General features: G+C 40.0%; 1 protein-coding gene across 3 annotated transcripts in view; it reads left to right on the top strand.

Moving 5' to 3' along the window:
- IL1RL2 (interleukin 1 receptor like 2) overlaps positions 529–16,895 on the top strand; it is a 32,751-nt gene continuing 16,384 nt past the window's right edge. Inside the window, exons 1-7 of one of the 3 annotated variants that reach the window (XM_021087124.1) lie at positions 529–747; positions 1,521–1,590; positions 2,440–2,677; positions 5,278–5,473; positions 8,818–8,977; positions 13,128–13,199; positions 16,673–16,802. In XM_021087124.1, coding sequence (XP_020942783.1) covers positions 544–747; positions 1,521–1,590; positions 2,440–2,677; positions 5,278–5,473; positions 8,818–8,977; positions 13,128–13,199; positions 16,673–16,802 — 1,070 coding nt within the window. In that variant the 5' untranslated portion in view covers positions 529–543. Of the gene's footprint in view, positions 748–792; positions 1,007–1,520; positions 1,591–2,439; positions 2,678–5,277; positions 5,474–8,817; positions 8,978–13,124; positions 13,200–16,672; positions 16,803–16,895 lie in introns of those variants that run through there. The other 2 variants (XM_021087122.1, XM_021087125.1) reach the window with 2 other exon arrangements.

The following is a 16,895-nucleotide window of genomic DNA, read 5'->3' as shown; positions in this document are numbered from 1 at the left end:
GACAGGCGGAGCCAACAGACACCAAAGCACTTGGGAATCCTATAAGAGTGTCAAAATTTGGAAACCACTGGTTTGCACACAAGCCTATCAGAGAAAGCTTTGCCGGCCATTCTTCCGCTTGCTGGTATAGCTCCTTGTCTGACAGTTTGGACCAACCACCAGAAATAGCTTAGCCAGAAATCTGTTGAATGGAGACTATATTCTATATTTTCCCTAAGTCTCAGTGCCCTCAGAGATATCTCCGGGTGTCTCCTGATAGGCAGGGCAATAGGTCTCTGTTGCTATCATTGCATTGGGAAGTTTCAGACAGGTGCAGTTTTCCCTCTCCAGGTCTGTGAGCACCAGCCTGGGATGTCTGCTTTAGAAGTAAGCCAGCACTACTCAGGCAGACAAATGGTATTTCTTAAAAGCCCTCTGGTACGGCTTGCTTCCACAATCTGGGTGTTCTACATAGGCCGATGAGGGGCGTGCTCAAACGGAACTCAGAAAGGAAAGAATAATTCATTTGATAGGACAATTTGGAATAGATTTAAGCATACGTTAATGAGGATGGAGGATTTCTTAACTGCCGGAAAATCTGGCAAAAAGCCTTCAAACCCACTTCCTAGCGTGCTGGCACGTTCCTTCCTAAGGTCCTACGGTGGTGGTGAGGAACTAGCTTGGTATGGAAATGCTCCAACAGGGCTCAGTACCCAACTGTCAGTCTCCACTCGCCAGGAGATCTTGCGCTCTGATTCAGTCAGGCAGGTACACACCCGGTTGGGAGTCTGCAGCTGAGCCAGGCGAGGGTGGGGCGCCGGTTGGCAGGAAAGGTGTGCCTGGGAGGAGGTGGCAAAAACGTGCTTGACGGGGAGGCCGGCGATCGGGACTCCCAGGAGGCCCCCAGCCGGCTGGGCGACTTTCAGGGAGGGGACTCTGTCTCTGGGCGAAGGTGTGGAGCCCATGTTCAATAGCCAGTCCCTCCTCCTTTTTTTTTTTTTTTTTTTTTTTCTGCCGGCCTTTCCAGGTAGGCTTAAACTGGCTTCTCCCGAATTAGCAAGTGTTTGGGGTTTCCATTCGGACTGCGGGGGCCCAGGCCGATCCTGAGGCTAAGGACCCTCTGGGGAGGCTACGCATGGGTGACCCCCAGGGGGCCACCACGGGAGGTGGGCTTTGAGGGGAGCCTCCTACCTGGCGCAGATGCCAGATGGCAGAAGGGGAGACCCCGCGACCCCAGAGGAGGCTATGGGACAGCCTGGAAGAAGGAACACATCCCGATTCCCCCATGGTGCCTCCTGGCTCTTCGCAACTGAGGCCTGGCCGCCGGAATTCTGGAGGTGGGAGCACCGAGCAGGAACCCGGTAGGGAAGAGAGCAGTCTTTGGAAGCACGACAGGGGACATGTGGGGTCAACGTTGGAGGGCTACTGGAGAAGAAGGGAAAGGCAGTGGCCTGTCTGGAATCTCTGAGATTCAGAGGTCGCAGAACACAGGCTTTGTACCAGGGGAAGGTGCACTTTCCCATCTTCTCTTTTCCTCACAGTCCGATAGGGGAATGCAGTCCTTGCTGCTCTTCGTCGTGTGCATCGCTCTTCCACGTTTTCTCAGAGCAGGTAGGTTCAGCATGTTTGGCTCTCAGTGCCCACCCTCCCTCCATGCTCCCCCATACCTCCCCACCCCCCCTCCACCGCCGCTCTGAGCAAGCTCCTGTGAGGACCTCCTGGGGGATGCGGTGGGACCCAAGCCTGCAGATTACACTTTCTCCAGTGGTCCATGCAGAATCCCGCGGGGTTCGGAGAGGGCAAGGTTCAGCTCCAAGTGTCTGATGTTCAGCCCCAAATGTCACCTTTGAGCTTTGACGTGACTGGGGTGGGGGGGGAAATGGGCCAGTTTACAAGACAAGACGAGTTAAAATGCATAACTGGATATGATGCTGTCTTTTTATGTGACAAAGAGATATTTTAGACCCAAGGTAAAAGCAAAGAACCCATCCACAGAACAAACTGCTTCCAAGACAACTAAGCAAATTTGATAGAAATGAACTATAAAGAGAGCAGATTGTTTAACAATGCTTTTTGGAATGAGATACGTATTATTGAGGACAGATTGAATTAACCGGTTGACAAGAGTGGAAAGGAAACAAAGCAAGGGGCGCTCAGAGTAGGAACATGTACTCTGAAGGAGTTAAGGTTTTTTGACAAGAAGGGAAAGAAAGAAATCCTTCCAAATGGGGAAGATGACTTGAGTGGGGGGAAGGGACTGAGTAAATTCCGTCTGATGGACATCTGTGAAGAACTTCCGGTTATGCTTTCACATCAGCAGACTGTTTTTAGGAAAACTCCCACACCGAGAAAAACCTCACATAAAATTTCAAATCAGCTAGAAAATTAAAGTGGCATTTAAAACTAATGAAAACTAAACTAGCGCTCTCTGTGGTTATTTTTTTTCCTTTCTTTCCCTAGATGTTTTTGAGAATGTAAGTGTGAACAATGAGACAGCTTCAGTAGGCCAGCCTACAGCTTTTAATTGCATATGCTATCTGCCAACATCTGGGAAAGTAGTAGATGTGACATGGTATAAGTATCCTAGCAAAATCCCAATATCTAAAAACATACAGTCCAGAATTCACCAGGACCAAGGCTGGATTTTGTTTCTCCCCCTGAAAGGAGAGGACTCTGGGATCTACCAATGTGATACAAAGTAAGTTCTTCATTTACAATAGAGTTCTCTCTCTCTCATTGAATTATATATGTAATTCTCTCTATATATTTATTTTTACACATACGTATATATTATAATTATAAAATTCTTCTAGGAAAATTCTTGATTAACTTCATACATGTAGAAAACAATGAGAAGAATATAGTTTTGTAATTATTACAAGATAGTGTCAATTAACAGGCTTTTAAACAAAATAGATTTGTAAATCAGTTGTTGGAATACAAAATACATTTTTCCTATTGAAATGATGCCATAGACCAGACCCCATTACAAAGCCTGCTTATCCCAATATGAAGGCTGCTGTCTTTCTTGGAATGCCAAATGGCTTTGTGATAGGTGGCAAATCCAGACAGGGATAATTCTCCTTTGATCATTTGTTGGTAAGGGATCTGCTATAGAAATTTAACAGTGACAAAACTTCAAGATGCTTATGTTATGTTATGCATATGTTATGTACTTTTCCAGGCTTTAAAAAATGTGTAACTGGAGAACCAAATAAAAACAATGTAAATAAATAAGTGCAGGAAATGATTATTGTTGAGAAGCTGAATCTAGTTTTCTCAATAGGGACAAGGTAGTCATATAAAACCGGAAAACCATATACCATGCCTAACAATGGTTACATTACTCTCTAGCATAGAAAGCCCTATGCTAGGAAGTAATGTAAATGGCACAGGTCTGGTGGGAGATACTTGAGCCTGGTGGGGACTGTGATGGAATGGAAAGCATATGCCTCACCAAAAGGATGCAGTCTATTCAGTGCAAGTCCATTTTCCCACCTTTCAAGATAACCTCTAAATAGGCCTGTGTGCATGTATGTGTATGTATGTGTGGTTAACTACCAAATAAGTCTTCTGTGTGTGTCCTAATTAAAACACATTATCACTTATATGTGGAATCTAGAAAATACAATGAATGAGTATAAGAAAACAGAAACAGACTCGCAGTTAGGGCAACAAACTAGTGATTACCTGTGGGGAGAGGGAGGGAGGGGACAGGTGGGGATATATGATTAAGAGCTACAAACTACTATGCATAAAATAGATAAGTGATGAAGTTATATCCTACAGTACAGGGAAATATAGCCATTGTTTTCTAACAACGTTAAAGGGAGTATAATGTATAATAATATTAAATCTCTATGTTGTACAACTGAAACCAATATAATCTGAATCAATTATGCTTCAATTAAAAATATTAAAAAAAATACATCTCTGGACCAAATGTTGGCTGAGGGTCCAGATTTTGTTATCCTCCCTCACTAACGTGTATGACCTTGGTGAATTATTTGACCTCCATGAACCATGGCTTTCTTATCCGCAAAGTGGGAGTAAAGCCAACCTGAGAGGGTTGAAGTAAAATTTACCCAAGATCCTGTATGAAGTAGGTACTCCAGAAATGTAGCAATATTCCCCCTCTTGTGTGGTTCTTTGGTATTTTCCAGCCCCTTCTGGGTTTCAGGATGGCCACCCCCTCTATGATTCCCACCAAAGTCCTCATTTCCCTATGATGGACTCAGGTTCAAGATTACTCAGTGACACACATGTGGAAGAGCCAGCAATCCCTTCCTACAGCTTCACTCACACTGGAGACCAGTTGCCGATGTCTTGTGGAGGTCTGCTCTCCTGTTTCCTCCAGGTTATTCAATAACCAGAGTTAAAGATTTTGTGTCCCACAAATTCATCTGGACATCCAGGCTGGATTTAAAATATTTAAATCCGGGAGCTGTGAAATGGAGCAAAACAATCTTTTCTAGAAGGTAGATGTCAGTACTGTCCGTCATGGAAGAAAATAAACACAAATTCCCATAAATCTTTGACATACAGATATGTACATATTTAGTGAACTATACACTTTGAAATAATTCAAAATCACATTACATTTGCAAGAATAGTGTAAAGAATTCCCATCTATCCTTTATCTAGTTTCTCTGCTATTTAACATGTTGCCACATTCACCCCATTGAATATTCTCTTACATCAACACAGAATAGTTACCACATTCAGGAAATTTAACCACCATAGTACTTTTATCTGCTCCCCAGTTCACGTTCTAGTTTTAGCAATCTTCTCTATGATGACGTTTATAAATGTTTTCTTCCTTTTCCCCATCCATTGCAATTTGGTGGTCATGTATCTCTTTTCATCTGGAACAGATCTTCGGCTTTGTGTGCGTGCGTGACATTGACATTTTTAAGGAGTACAGGCAATTTTTTTATATTGTGTCTCTTAATTTGGGTTTGCCAGGTAGTTCTTCATGAGTAGGTTCAGGCTGAGACTTCTTAGCTGGAGTAGTAGAAGGGGTTTGAGTTCTTCTCAGCAAACTCAGACAGTTGGAGCTCACCTGCCCCTCCTTGGTGATGTTCATTTTGATCATTTGGTTAAGATGTCCTCCAATGTTTCCACCATCTAAACATAATTTTTTCTTTTTGTAATTAATGGCTTGTGAGATGCATGTTGTCTTGTTTGAGGCAGAAGATTTGCATAGTGCCTGGAAGAGGACTTGGAAATATTTGGAGATGAACAGGGTCATTTGGTTTTATGATTGAATTTACAAGCTTTTGACTTGTTTTCTTACAGTGACACAAACATCTGCCCCAGAATGCAAATCAACCTAACTGTGTTTCAAAAGCATTGGTGTCGTACTTCTAAAAAGAGTCAACCAAATGTAGCAGATGAGTACAAACAAATCCTACACGTTGGAAAAGATGATATTCTTATATGTTATCTGAACTTCCCGAACAGTTTTGTTTTGAATTCAATCAAGTGGTATAAGGTAAAAAAAAAAAAAAATCCTGTTGATATTTTCCTTCCTCTTCTTTAAAACCCACTTGCCTTTTTTTTTTTTTTTAAACTTGTACCTTTTCAAGCAGAACTGGCAAAGAGATTTGTGTATCCAAGATGGACTTGTTAGCTAATTGCTACTGACAATTGTACCCTGCTTATTAGTTATTTTTTAATTTACGTTTACTAGAGCTTTGTAATAGCTTATGATTTATATCTACCCTCTCCTAATTATTCTTTCTTTTCAGACTATCCTTCATCCTTCTTTTTAATTAAAATTAGTTGAGTAGTCTGTTCGTTTGAGTGTGCAGTGCATGATTTATAAGAAGTCATGCTCTGGAGAGTCTCCCCATTCCTGACACATATTTGCCTGGGCCCATCTCAGTTTTCTTGACTTGTGGTTCTGCTGTTATTACTTCCTTGCAGGCTTTGCCTTATCCTGGTGTAATGCCATACAAGCAAGTAAAACTATGCATTCTAGTCCTTCCTTTTTTATGTAAACAGGGCATCCTATACTCACCTTTCTATACCTGTGTTTTCACCTTGAAACATTCTTTTCTTGACTGTACTGGCAGATGACAACCCATAAGTCATAATCCTTGGCATGGAGGAGCTTGTGCTAGGTATTTAATATTCGAATTAGTTTTCCCACAGCTCTGCTTGTTAGCACTTGCCCGTACAACCATGAGTTCTCTTTGTGGGTAGGTTCTCACCCACTGATTAAATTCTTTAATGGTGATGGGATTCGACAACAGTCTTATTTATTCTTGAATGGGTTTTGGTAAGATTTTGTTTACTAGGAAATTTTCATTTTCTTCCATGTTTCAGATATTCTGGCATGAAATTATCATCATCATGTCTGCTTCTGCAGTTCTGTTCACCTTTTAATCCCTATTACAATGTGTCCCCCCCCACACACACACACACTCCCTCTCTCTGTCATTTGATTAGTCTCATTAGAGATTTTTCTGTTCTATTACTCCTTTCAAAAACCAGTTTTTGCCTTTGTTGATCCTTTTCGTTATATATTTCACTTTCATTTAGTTTCCATTTTCCTCTCTTACAAGGAATGTGGCAATGAATGTCCTTATCTCTGTCTTTTCTTTTCCTGTCTTTTCTTTTTTTCTTTTCTTATAACCACTACAGCTTAGCTAGAATGCTCTTGGCTATTTTGTGCCTCTGAGCCATTGTACACATGAGAACAGGAGTATTCTTTTTGTGCTTGAAAGATAAAACACTTTCAAATGTTGTCCGCTCTTATTGCTACTAATTATTTAAAATCTCATTGGGGAGATCTCATCCACAAAGTTTTAACTAAAAATCAAAGCCTTCTGAGAATCGAGGCTCTAAAATAATGTCCCAGGGAATTACAACTGAAGCAGCCCTGATTATTGCAAAGGGACAGAATGGCTCTTCTGCTATCGAAGCTAAACTTTAATATTATTAAATATCTGTTCCTCTTGAATGAGTCAGTCAGAAAGAGGACTGATGAGGTTGGGAAGCATAGGAGTTCCCTGGTGGCTCTGCAGGGTAAGTAAGTATCTGGCACTGTCACTGCTGTCACTTGGGTTGCTGCTGTGGCACCAGTTCGATCCCTAGCCCAGGAACTTCCACATGCCACTGGTGTGGCCAAAAAAAAGATTGGCAGCATAGAAACACAGCCCCAGAGATTGGCCTATCCAAGCCCCACCCAGGGATAAGGGGTCCATAATTCAAACACTCACACTTTGTTTGTCCCCGTTTGAAAGATGGCAACCTCATTCACATTATCAGAGTCTGACTTTTTAGTAATTCTCATTCTGCTTGGTAAGCAGTTATCTGATTATAATTGGTATTCCCCTTAGGGTGTTTACAGAGAAATAGGCTATGTCATAAATACAGAAAATGTTCATTTTGGTCTTATTGAGCTTCACCTTCCAAGATGGATGCATTTGGGCTGTTCCACTAGTGGAGAATGGGTTCTGACTGTGGCTGACTCAGTGAGGAGAGAGATCAAAACTTGGACAATTACATCTTTGTTTAATCAGGGGTTGTACATTTAACTTCTCTCTTATAATGACTGCTAGTATTCTGAGCATGGGGACTGCACCTTATTCCTGCATAACCAGGGCTTCTCACCATGCTAGCCAAGGACAGGGACAAATATTTGAATGAATAAATGAACTCAGTTATCAAGACATAATTCTGTAGATCAGCCCTTCCTGAAGAAAAGGGAAAAGATTTGAGAAAGAGTTAAGAAATGGGCCTCTAAGATGGAAGAATCAATTAGCATGGCAATGTGAGCTTACAAGATAACGTCTGCCTCTGGTTGGTGACTGAGAATGACAAATGAGAAAGGCCTTCCTGACACTGACCAGTCTTCAAGTTAGTTTGTGTGAGACCATTTCCTTCTTGATGTGGTGGAAGCATGGGTGACTTAAGAAATGAAATGACATTTACTCATTAAAATCCTTGCCTGCATCCTTTAATCACTGCTCAAGCCTCCAAATAGAATGTTGGCAAAGAATTACTTTGGGGAGTTCCCATCATGGCTCAGTTGTTAACAAACCTGACTAGTATCCATGAGGGTGCTGGTTCGATCCCTGGCCTCGCTTAGTGAGTTAAGGATTCAGCATTGCCATGAGCTGTGGTGTAGGTCGGCAGCTGCTGCTCCAATTCAACCCCTAGTATGGGAACCTCCATACGCCCTTAAAAAAAAAAAAGAATTACTTTAGACCTCGCTAAAGTCCAACCCTGAAGGGTGGAGAAGTTGTGATTGGGCCCAAAACACAGAGGAGGCACTCCTTATTTCCTTGTGGTCTTGTGGTCTCTCCAGGGGCTTGGCACCATTAGATGGTGGTCCCTTGGGAGTTATGGGCTCCCGGTGGTGGAGGACTTTCCTGCCAGATCACATTCTCCTGCCAGATTCTTTTATGGACCAAGCCTAATCCTCCTCCACAAGGTCTTCCTTCCAGCCTGCATAAGCTTCTCTCCTTCCAACTCCTAGTTGGCTTCATATTTATAGCAGTCATTGTAGCCTGTAGAATAGTCTTTGTCAAATCACCGTAGTGGTGCTTGGGCTGTGGGATGGAAATCCTGTGAAATCAGATTGTTATGATCATTATACAACTATAGATGTGATAAATACATTTGAGTAATAAAAAAAATTAAAAAAAGAAATTACCTTAAAAAAATCACCATAGTGTTTTTTATATATACCTTCAGTTAGATTATAATTTACACAAGGTCTAGAGAGCAGATAGCTTTCTTGTCTCTCCATTGTTCATGGATGGTGCTAATCAGGAATGTAACTGAGATCCCCAAATAGTCATTGAATTGAATCGTTTTTAAATTTAGGATTGTAAAGAGATTAAAGAAGAGCGGTTTATCTCTAAGGAAAAAAAGCTTCTGGTGAAGAATGTCTCAGCAGAGGACAGAGGGAACTACGCATGTCAAGCCAAGCTCACGTACGCAGAGAAACAGCATACCATTTTAAATAGCATTTCTGTGGATATCAGTAAGTACACTCATATCCATCAGCTTAACTGCCTCTTAGCTTTGTGTGAGATGTATGGCTTTGGGCAGAAGCCTTTCTTGATCTAGATTTTCCTGAAGGTTTGAGGCTCTCCAACTCATCATTAGTAGAATGAGAGGGTAGGAAGAGTGGATTGAAAGAGAAGTTTAATTTTCTCATCTGAAAACAAAACAAAACAAAACAAAACACAAGACTCAAAACTCTTGGTTTATTCCTAGAAAGGAAATGAGACCATGTAAATGGAGTAGCTCCTGCAACACCTGGAAAAGTACAAGTGTTCAGCCAGTGGCAGATGTCACTGATACGGCTCTTCTTCCCACCACCTTCGCTGGTGTGACTATTGTGTGTGCCATTCCAGCTTCAGCCTCTCCTGCTTCAGGCACAGCTGAGTTCAATGCCCTTGAACTTGGTTCCAGGACACCTAATGCTCATAGGGCTTCAGTTCTCAGCCCAGAGCAGCCAGTTTTCTTTCACGTGAGACCTGGAGACTTGACAGCAGAATCTTAGGGGTAGAAGACACCCTAAGAATAATTTAGCTCAAGCCATTAACTTTATAGAAACCAGGAAGGGAAGTGACTTACTGATGATTACAAAGCTGGTTAGTGAGAGAAACAGGGCCAGGGCCCAGGCCTTCGAGCCTTTCTTCTTCCGAGCACATTCAACAAGGATATTTCTGTGTTGCCTTTGCTCTTCTTTCAGTAGAGCTGTTTTCTAATTTACTATAAATAGAAGGAATGGAGGGCAAAGTATTTCTTTGACCTGGACCTTCGTGTTTATCACTGATTTCTGCCAGAGTTCAAAATACAGGGGGATATTTAGCAATTTCTTTATAATGTGGCTCTTTTGGGGGATGTGTTCAGCATGAGTAGCTTCCTGCTTCCCACCAGGAACCCTTAAGAAACTTAATTGTATTAGGTTTTTATGATTTTTATGCCCTTGGAATTTATGATAACTGACATGTCTCCAAAAGTAGCACCTTGTCTTGTTCACAGTTGAATCCCTAACATGTAGCTCAGGGCCTAGCCTAGATGAGGTGCAGATCTATTGATTAACTGAATGGTTGACTACTCTTATGCCTTAGTCTTACATTGGTAGTTAAGGGAATTTTTATAAAATGAAATTCCAGTGGCAAAATGAAGGCTACCTCAAGAGATCATTGAGTCCAGTAATCTATATTTTATATTATTGCAATAAACATTTATTTACAATCTATTACATGTCAAATTGGTTAAAACCTGATCATTAAAACATTTTAAAAAATATTTCTTCTATTGAGAAGCTCTTAGCCTGGTTGTAGAGGAGCTGAAATATAAATGGATCATCTTAGCATTATGTGGTTAAAAAAAAGAGTTATAGACAGTGTCTGTGCAGCAGCAAAAAAAACAAAACAAAACAAAAAAACAGAAGTAGTCATGCAGTTGGCAAGTAATTAAATGATCTTGGAAGGCTTCCAAGAGGAAATATCTTCTCAGCTGAATTTTGAAGGATGAATAGGATTTATAGAAGCAAAGAAGAGGGAGGAGGGGCAGAGATAAGAGTCTAAGACAAAGCATAGAAGTGTCTACAATTGTAGTTCATGTTGGACCTAAGTAATTTTGTTGGGGCATGAAGAACTGTGAACCAAGGAGTGCTGGGAGCTGAGACCATGGAGTCAAACAGGGGAAATTTCAAGGGGAGGAGGGCATCATATGCAAGCTTCACCATATAGCTCCTGAAGAGCCCTTGGATGAATGCAAGTGCAGAGTCTTGAAGCTGCATTTGTGATGGGCGAGATCAGTCCTGAGATGGTTTAAGAATGAGTTAAAGAGGGTCTTGAGTCCTGGAGACCATGTAGGAAGCTACTACAACATCACAATTCTGGACACACATTTCTTGGGTGGAGTGGTTCTTAGGTAGAAAGAGATTCTTCTTTAGGCAGTAATTTAGTGACTTTATACTGAGTGCCCAAATAAGGCCAGGTCCTGTGCTGGGCAGAAAGACCACAATGGTGAGGCAAATAGCCATGACCACCTCTCTGATGGAGCTTCAAAGTCTGAGCAGAAAGGGGAGGCAGAGGTTGATCAGATAATCCAATACTGAGATATAAAATTGCCAAGGAGATTAAGGCAATGACAGAAAGGAAAATAGGAGATCAAACAGAGAAGAGCCTGTTGAGAAGGCAGTGGGTAAAGGAACGCCTCCTGACAATAGTTATACTGATCATCAGGAAGCATTAAGTGATGAAATGAGTGAGATTTTTCCAGACTGAGGGGGCAGCTGAAGTGAAGGCTTATAACAAGTCAGACTATGATGTGTCTGAAGAATGGAAAGTAGGAAGGTTGGCTGGAATGATACTGAGTGAGGGAGATCATGGTAGGTAATGAGACTGGAGAAGCATTTGGGGGCCAACATTAGGTAGGGACATGCAGTCCAAAGTTGGGTGTATGGATTTTCTTCTAAGGACAATGGGAAGCAGCCAGAGGGGTTGAAAGCAGAAGAATAGCGTGATTTGTTTACATTTCTGAAAGACAGATTTGGCTTCTGTGCACAGAACGATGGCTATGGAGGTAAGAATAGTGCTTATGGGGGGGGGGCAGGTGCAGAAATGCAAATGAATCATTAGATAGGCATAGGTAACACACTGGCCCTAAAGATGGAGAGAGATGCATTGATTCAAGACATTTTGGGAGGTAAAACCCACCTTAATGTTGTGTTGAATATGGACTGATGGATGTAGTGAGGTCAAAGACATTGAGCCTTTTGGATGGTGATTCTTCTTCAAGGGAATAAGATAACTCTCTGGAGGAAAACTGGATTTAGAAGTGAGAGCATGAGTTTGGTCATGGTAAGTTGACTACTTGGTGACATGAGATGTCAAGGAGGCCAGGGCCTATACAGGTCTGGAGCTTAGAGATACTACTTCCACAGTCCTTGGCCATTAGATAATAATTGAAGAGGTGGATGTGAATGAGAGTTCTGGGGGAAAGAGTAGAGAGTAGAAAATAGGGCTTAGAAATTAAGAAGGAGGCACAGACTGAGAAATGTTAAGAGGTAAAATTCGTTTGGCTTTATGATGATCAACTGAAGAGGGTGGGGAAAAAAGCGCTTACTTAGAATGACTTCAAGATTTTCAATGTGTGTGATAGAGGAGAAGGTGGTACATTAACTGGCCAGTGATGACTTCTTTTGGGGACAAACTGAGTTTATAGAATGTGCAATTATTGCCATCATGAAGGACATATATTTTTGCATTTTTGTAGGTTCCCTCAAACTTTTCCACTTCCCACCCCAAATATAGAGGAGGAATGTGGGATTTAGAGGGTGATTGCTAAATATTGGTATAAAAATATATAAGGGAAGATATGGAGAAAAAGGGGTGGAGAGGAATACAGTTGTAAAGTGGGGTGGAGGAATGATAAAACTGAAGAATAACAGGAGAGGAAGAACTGTGAAGAATTGGGAAGAGCAGGGTTGGAGAATGAAAAAGTAGAGCTGAGGATAGACTGTTAGGGTCACTATTTCTCTCTAGGACTCAGGCCAGAGCTTTGCTAATTGCCACTGCTTGAGAAGTGTATGGAGAAAGTTCCCATGTGGCTCAGGGGTAATGAGCCTGACTAGTATCCATGAGAATGTGGGTTTGATCCCTGCTCTCGCTCAGTGTGTTAGGGATCCATCGTTGACGGGAGCTGTGGTGTAGGTTGCAGGGGTGACTTGGATCCTGCATTGCTGTGGCTGTGGTGTAGGCTGGCATCTGTAGCTCTAATTCTCCAATTCAACCCCTAGCCTTGGAACCTCCATATGCTACAGGTGTGGCCCTAAAAAGCCAAAAAAAAAAAAAGTGTATGGAATGATTAGGCAATGAGAATTTACTATACAATCTCATCAGTTTATATTCATGTCCAACATATAATGGTGAAGTAAACTCTCTTGGTAGCCCAGATTTTAGATGATTTTTTTTCCTTAGCAATTCAATGATTTCTGCTTTAAAAATATGCATATATGGTGTGATATTTTTGACACCGTGAATTTTGTTTTTTCTTGACCAATGTTTATTGAAAGTCTGCTCTTTGTCATGTTTTCCTTATGTACTACTGCATTCGAGTATTTGGGGATATTTCTAATACAATTTCATGTGTGTATGGTTTCTTAGCAGAAAGAGTGGGAAATGGAAGAAGAATCCCTAAGATCATGTATCCTAAAAACAATTCAATTGAAGTAAAACCTGGTAAGTAAAGTTATTGAAGCCATTGAAATCACTAAGCGCCCAAATCATTATGTCCACATATCCTTGGGATTTTTTGAACTTCAATGATCAAGACACATCCTATACACATCCAGTTCCCCACTTTGGATATACCTGAGCCAATCTGGAGAAGTATCAAAGTCAAAAATCACAGAGCTGAAGGCTGAGGAATTTGTGATGTGAAAAGTCTGGCAGCAATCACTAGAAGTCTAAATATTATTGTAAATCTATTTATGCAAAGACCAATAGGTCTTGAAAGATATGATACATAACATCAAATTGCTATTAAGTAATGTCGATCAAGAGTTCTGTGTTACATTATCTCACACTAGGAAGTATATGAAAGGAGTAAGGGAAGTTACTATGTTATATTCCTTATTTTACATAGGAAGGAATCAATAAACATTGCCTAATTTTGTAATCTAAATGGGAAAAAAGGAATCAAGTTATTTTTTAAATTAAAAGTAATCACTAGTAAAAACATGTTGAGTAGCTTCTAAAGAAAAAAGTCCTTTTTAGAAGACAGACAATCAAGTTGAGTTGCATATTAAAGTCTAATCTGTATCTCCTCAAAAGATACAAATCTAAGAATACATGACCTAGATGATTAAATAATCAATACATAAGCAAGTTATCCATAATGTTTGCATACAGTAAGCAATACAAAGAAATCAGATTTGCAATGTTTATCTTTCAATCTGATAATATATCTTTCAAAGCAAAAAGGCAAATGACAGATTGAATCATTTTATACAAATAAAAATTATACCTCCCAAATAAAAAATTTTATGTGTCAAATAGCTGTGAATCAAATTATATAAAGCTGGAGTTACTGCTGTGGCTAGGTGTTAGAGACCTGATACTGTCTCTGTGAGGATGGGGATATGACCCCTGGCTTTGCTCAGTGTGTTAAGGATCCAGCATTGCCACAACCTGCCATGTCGTTTGCAGATATGGCTCAGATCCAGTGCTGCCCTGGCTGTGGCTTAGGCCACAACTGCAGCTCCGATTTGACCCCTAGCCCAGGAACTTCCAAAAGTTGCAGATGCAGCCATAAAAAAGAAAAATTATGTATATAAACCTGAACTCTTAGAAATACAAGGACAATACCACAAGACAATACAAGTGTTTCAATTATAGTGGGAAATTATAATATACTCTGGTTTTGGCAAATTTTCTAGTCAAATAAGGATCTAAAATGGTCTAGTAATATAGTAAGACTAATATATTTACTAGATAACACTCATAATTATCAGTGAAGAACTCAGAGTCCCAAAAGAGGAAATTATACACACTATATGGTATAATCACAATGCAGTTAGTCTAGAAATTTACGGCTAAAGTCAAAACAATGACAAATCCAACAAAAACAAAATCCACTAATTAAAAAAGTTAAGCAACAACAAATTCATCTTCTAATTATTAACTTTCTTGGTTAGATTAAAGCCAAAGCCAGAGGTACAGAGTATTTAGAAAATTATGGCAGAGAGAACATGTCAAAGTTCTTGAAATGTGGCTGATGGTTCATTCCACAAAGATAAGAGTAAAAAATAATGAAGTTATTATAAGAAAACAACAACAACAACAAATAGAATTAGAAAGGAGATATAATTTGTTTTATAGGCTATGGACCAACATGATTTAAGGAGAACACTTCAGTTCCGAATTTTCAAGGAAACTGTAATTCTCATAATAAAGGATATTTGTCTGCATATCAGTCTCCATGTGAATACCCTAGTGGATTTCATTTACACCTAGAAAAGATAAGTGCGCCTGTTATTAAGTATCCTAATTAAATTTCTTCCCCTCTCCTGTCTTTGAAAAGTCTAGCCATGGTGTTTCGATAACTGAGAAGAGATGTAAGCCTTGAGAGAGGAAGATAGTCATATAACTGTTAAATAAATTTAAAATCTTCCCACAAACAAAATTCTGGATTCAGTTGGCTTTACTGGAGAATTCCACAAAATATTTAATAAAGAAAGTAAGAAAGAACATCAGTTTTCAACAAATTGTTTCAGAGGGGCGAAAAAGAGGAAGCAGTCCTTGACTCATTTTATTAGGTCAGGAAAACCTTGACACTCAAACCCAACAAAGATATTATTACAAAGGAAAATTTCAGGCCAAATCCCATTCATAAACACAGACGAAAAATTTAAAGCAAATTACTAGCAAAATAACATACATACATTTTAACAATATACATAAAGAACTAAATTTGGGTTATATGGAACAATGCAAAGTAGTTTCATCCTTTTCTTTTGCATAAACAAACTAAAGGAGAAAAGTAATACACTTACCTCATAAATACCTAAAAGTCATTTGGAAAACTTGAACAAGAAATTCATTATTAAAAACAAAAAAACTCTTTTAAAGTTAGGTATGGAAGAGAATGTCTTTAATTTTGAAGAATCTATTTTTAGAAACCTGTAGAAACAACACATTCAAGGCTGAAATCCTGAACACTTTTTCTTTGTTTTGAGGAAGAAAGTCAAACCCCAGCAGATTTTGGTTTTTGTAGAATTTGATATGTTGATTGTAACATCGGCATGAAAATGCAAAGATTGAACGAGTTAAGACACTTTTAATGAAGAAGAACTAGATGGGAAGATATGACACCAGAATTCAAGATTTACTAAAAATTTACTAATTGGTGGCTACAGATCCAATTAGACCCCTAGACTGAGAACCTCCATATGTCTCAGGTGCAGCCCTAAAAAGACAAAAAGACCAAAAAAAAAAAAAAAAAAAAAACAAAAAACCTTAAAGTAGACTACTTAGAAGTATAGTACTTTTTTTTTTTACGTAGTAGATACATGAACTGTATTAGATTCTTGGGGCAAAAGAATTGAAATATAAATTCAGTAAATATAATTTAGCAAAGTGTGCGGAGACAGAATAAGGGAAAGAGTTGGAAGTGTAAGGTGGCAAATGATGAAGTAGAACTATCACTGGGTTTGGAATTAGAAAACCAGAGTTCATGTTTCATTCCTTCCTCTGATGTGTGACCTTGGACAAGTCACTTGATCTGTAAGAAGCTCAGTGTTCTCTTCTGTAAGACGGAGATGATAGAACCACCTCTTTTCTGCCTTGTAGGAGTGCTTTGACGACAGAAAGACTGAAAGAGAAATTGTATGTGCCACACTTTGTAAACTGTGAGGCTTTTTGCAAGAGTACAAAGAGAAGATGTAGCTTTTGTGTCCCTGACATTGTGGGAAACATTGAAGTGAAACTAGTGGCATTTGGCAGCTTATTCCTATGTCTGTACCCTAGGCATCTTGGCGGGCCTCTTGTCCTTGTCATCTCTGTCCGGGGAGAGAATAAAGTGGATAAACATTGACCTCAGGGGGAAGTTTTGGTAATTGAAAGTCACTCAGTTCTCAGAAGCAAGGTGCCTCTGCTAAGCAGGTCATTTGGGGTAGAGTTTTCATCATATGTTTATGAGTTTGATCTTACAGGCTCCACCCTCATCGTGGACTGCAATATAACAGACTCGCGGGATAACACGAATCCACGCTGCTGGAGGGTCAATAACACTTTGGTGGATAATTACTACAGTGAATCCAAACGAGTTCAGGAAGGAATTGAGTGGGTGTTTTTCTTTTCTTCTGCTTCTTTTTTATAATGATTTTTATTTTTTCCATTATAGCTGATTTACAGTGTTCTGTCAATTTTCTGCTG

Source organism: Sus scrofa, chromosome 3 (genome assembly GCF_000003025.6).
Source record: "Sus scrofa isolate TJ Tabasco breed Duroc chromosome 3, Sscrofa11.1, whole genome shotgun sequence".
NCBI lineage: Eukaryota > Metazoa > Chordata > Mammalia > Artiodactyla > Suidae > Sus > Sus scrofa.
Note: the sequence above shows the minus strand (reverse complement) of the source record. Positions and strands in the feature narration are given on the sequence as shown.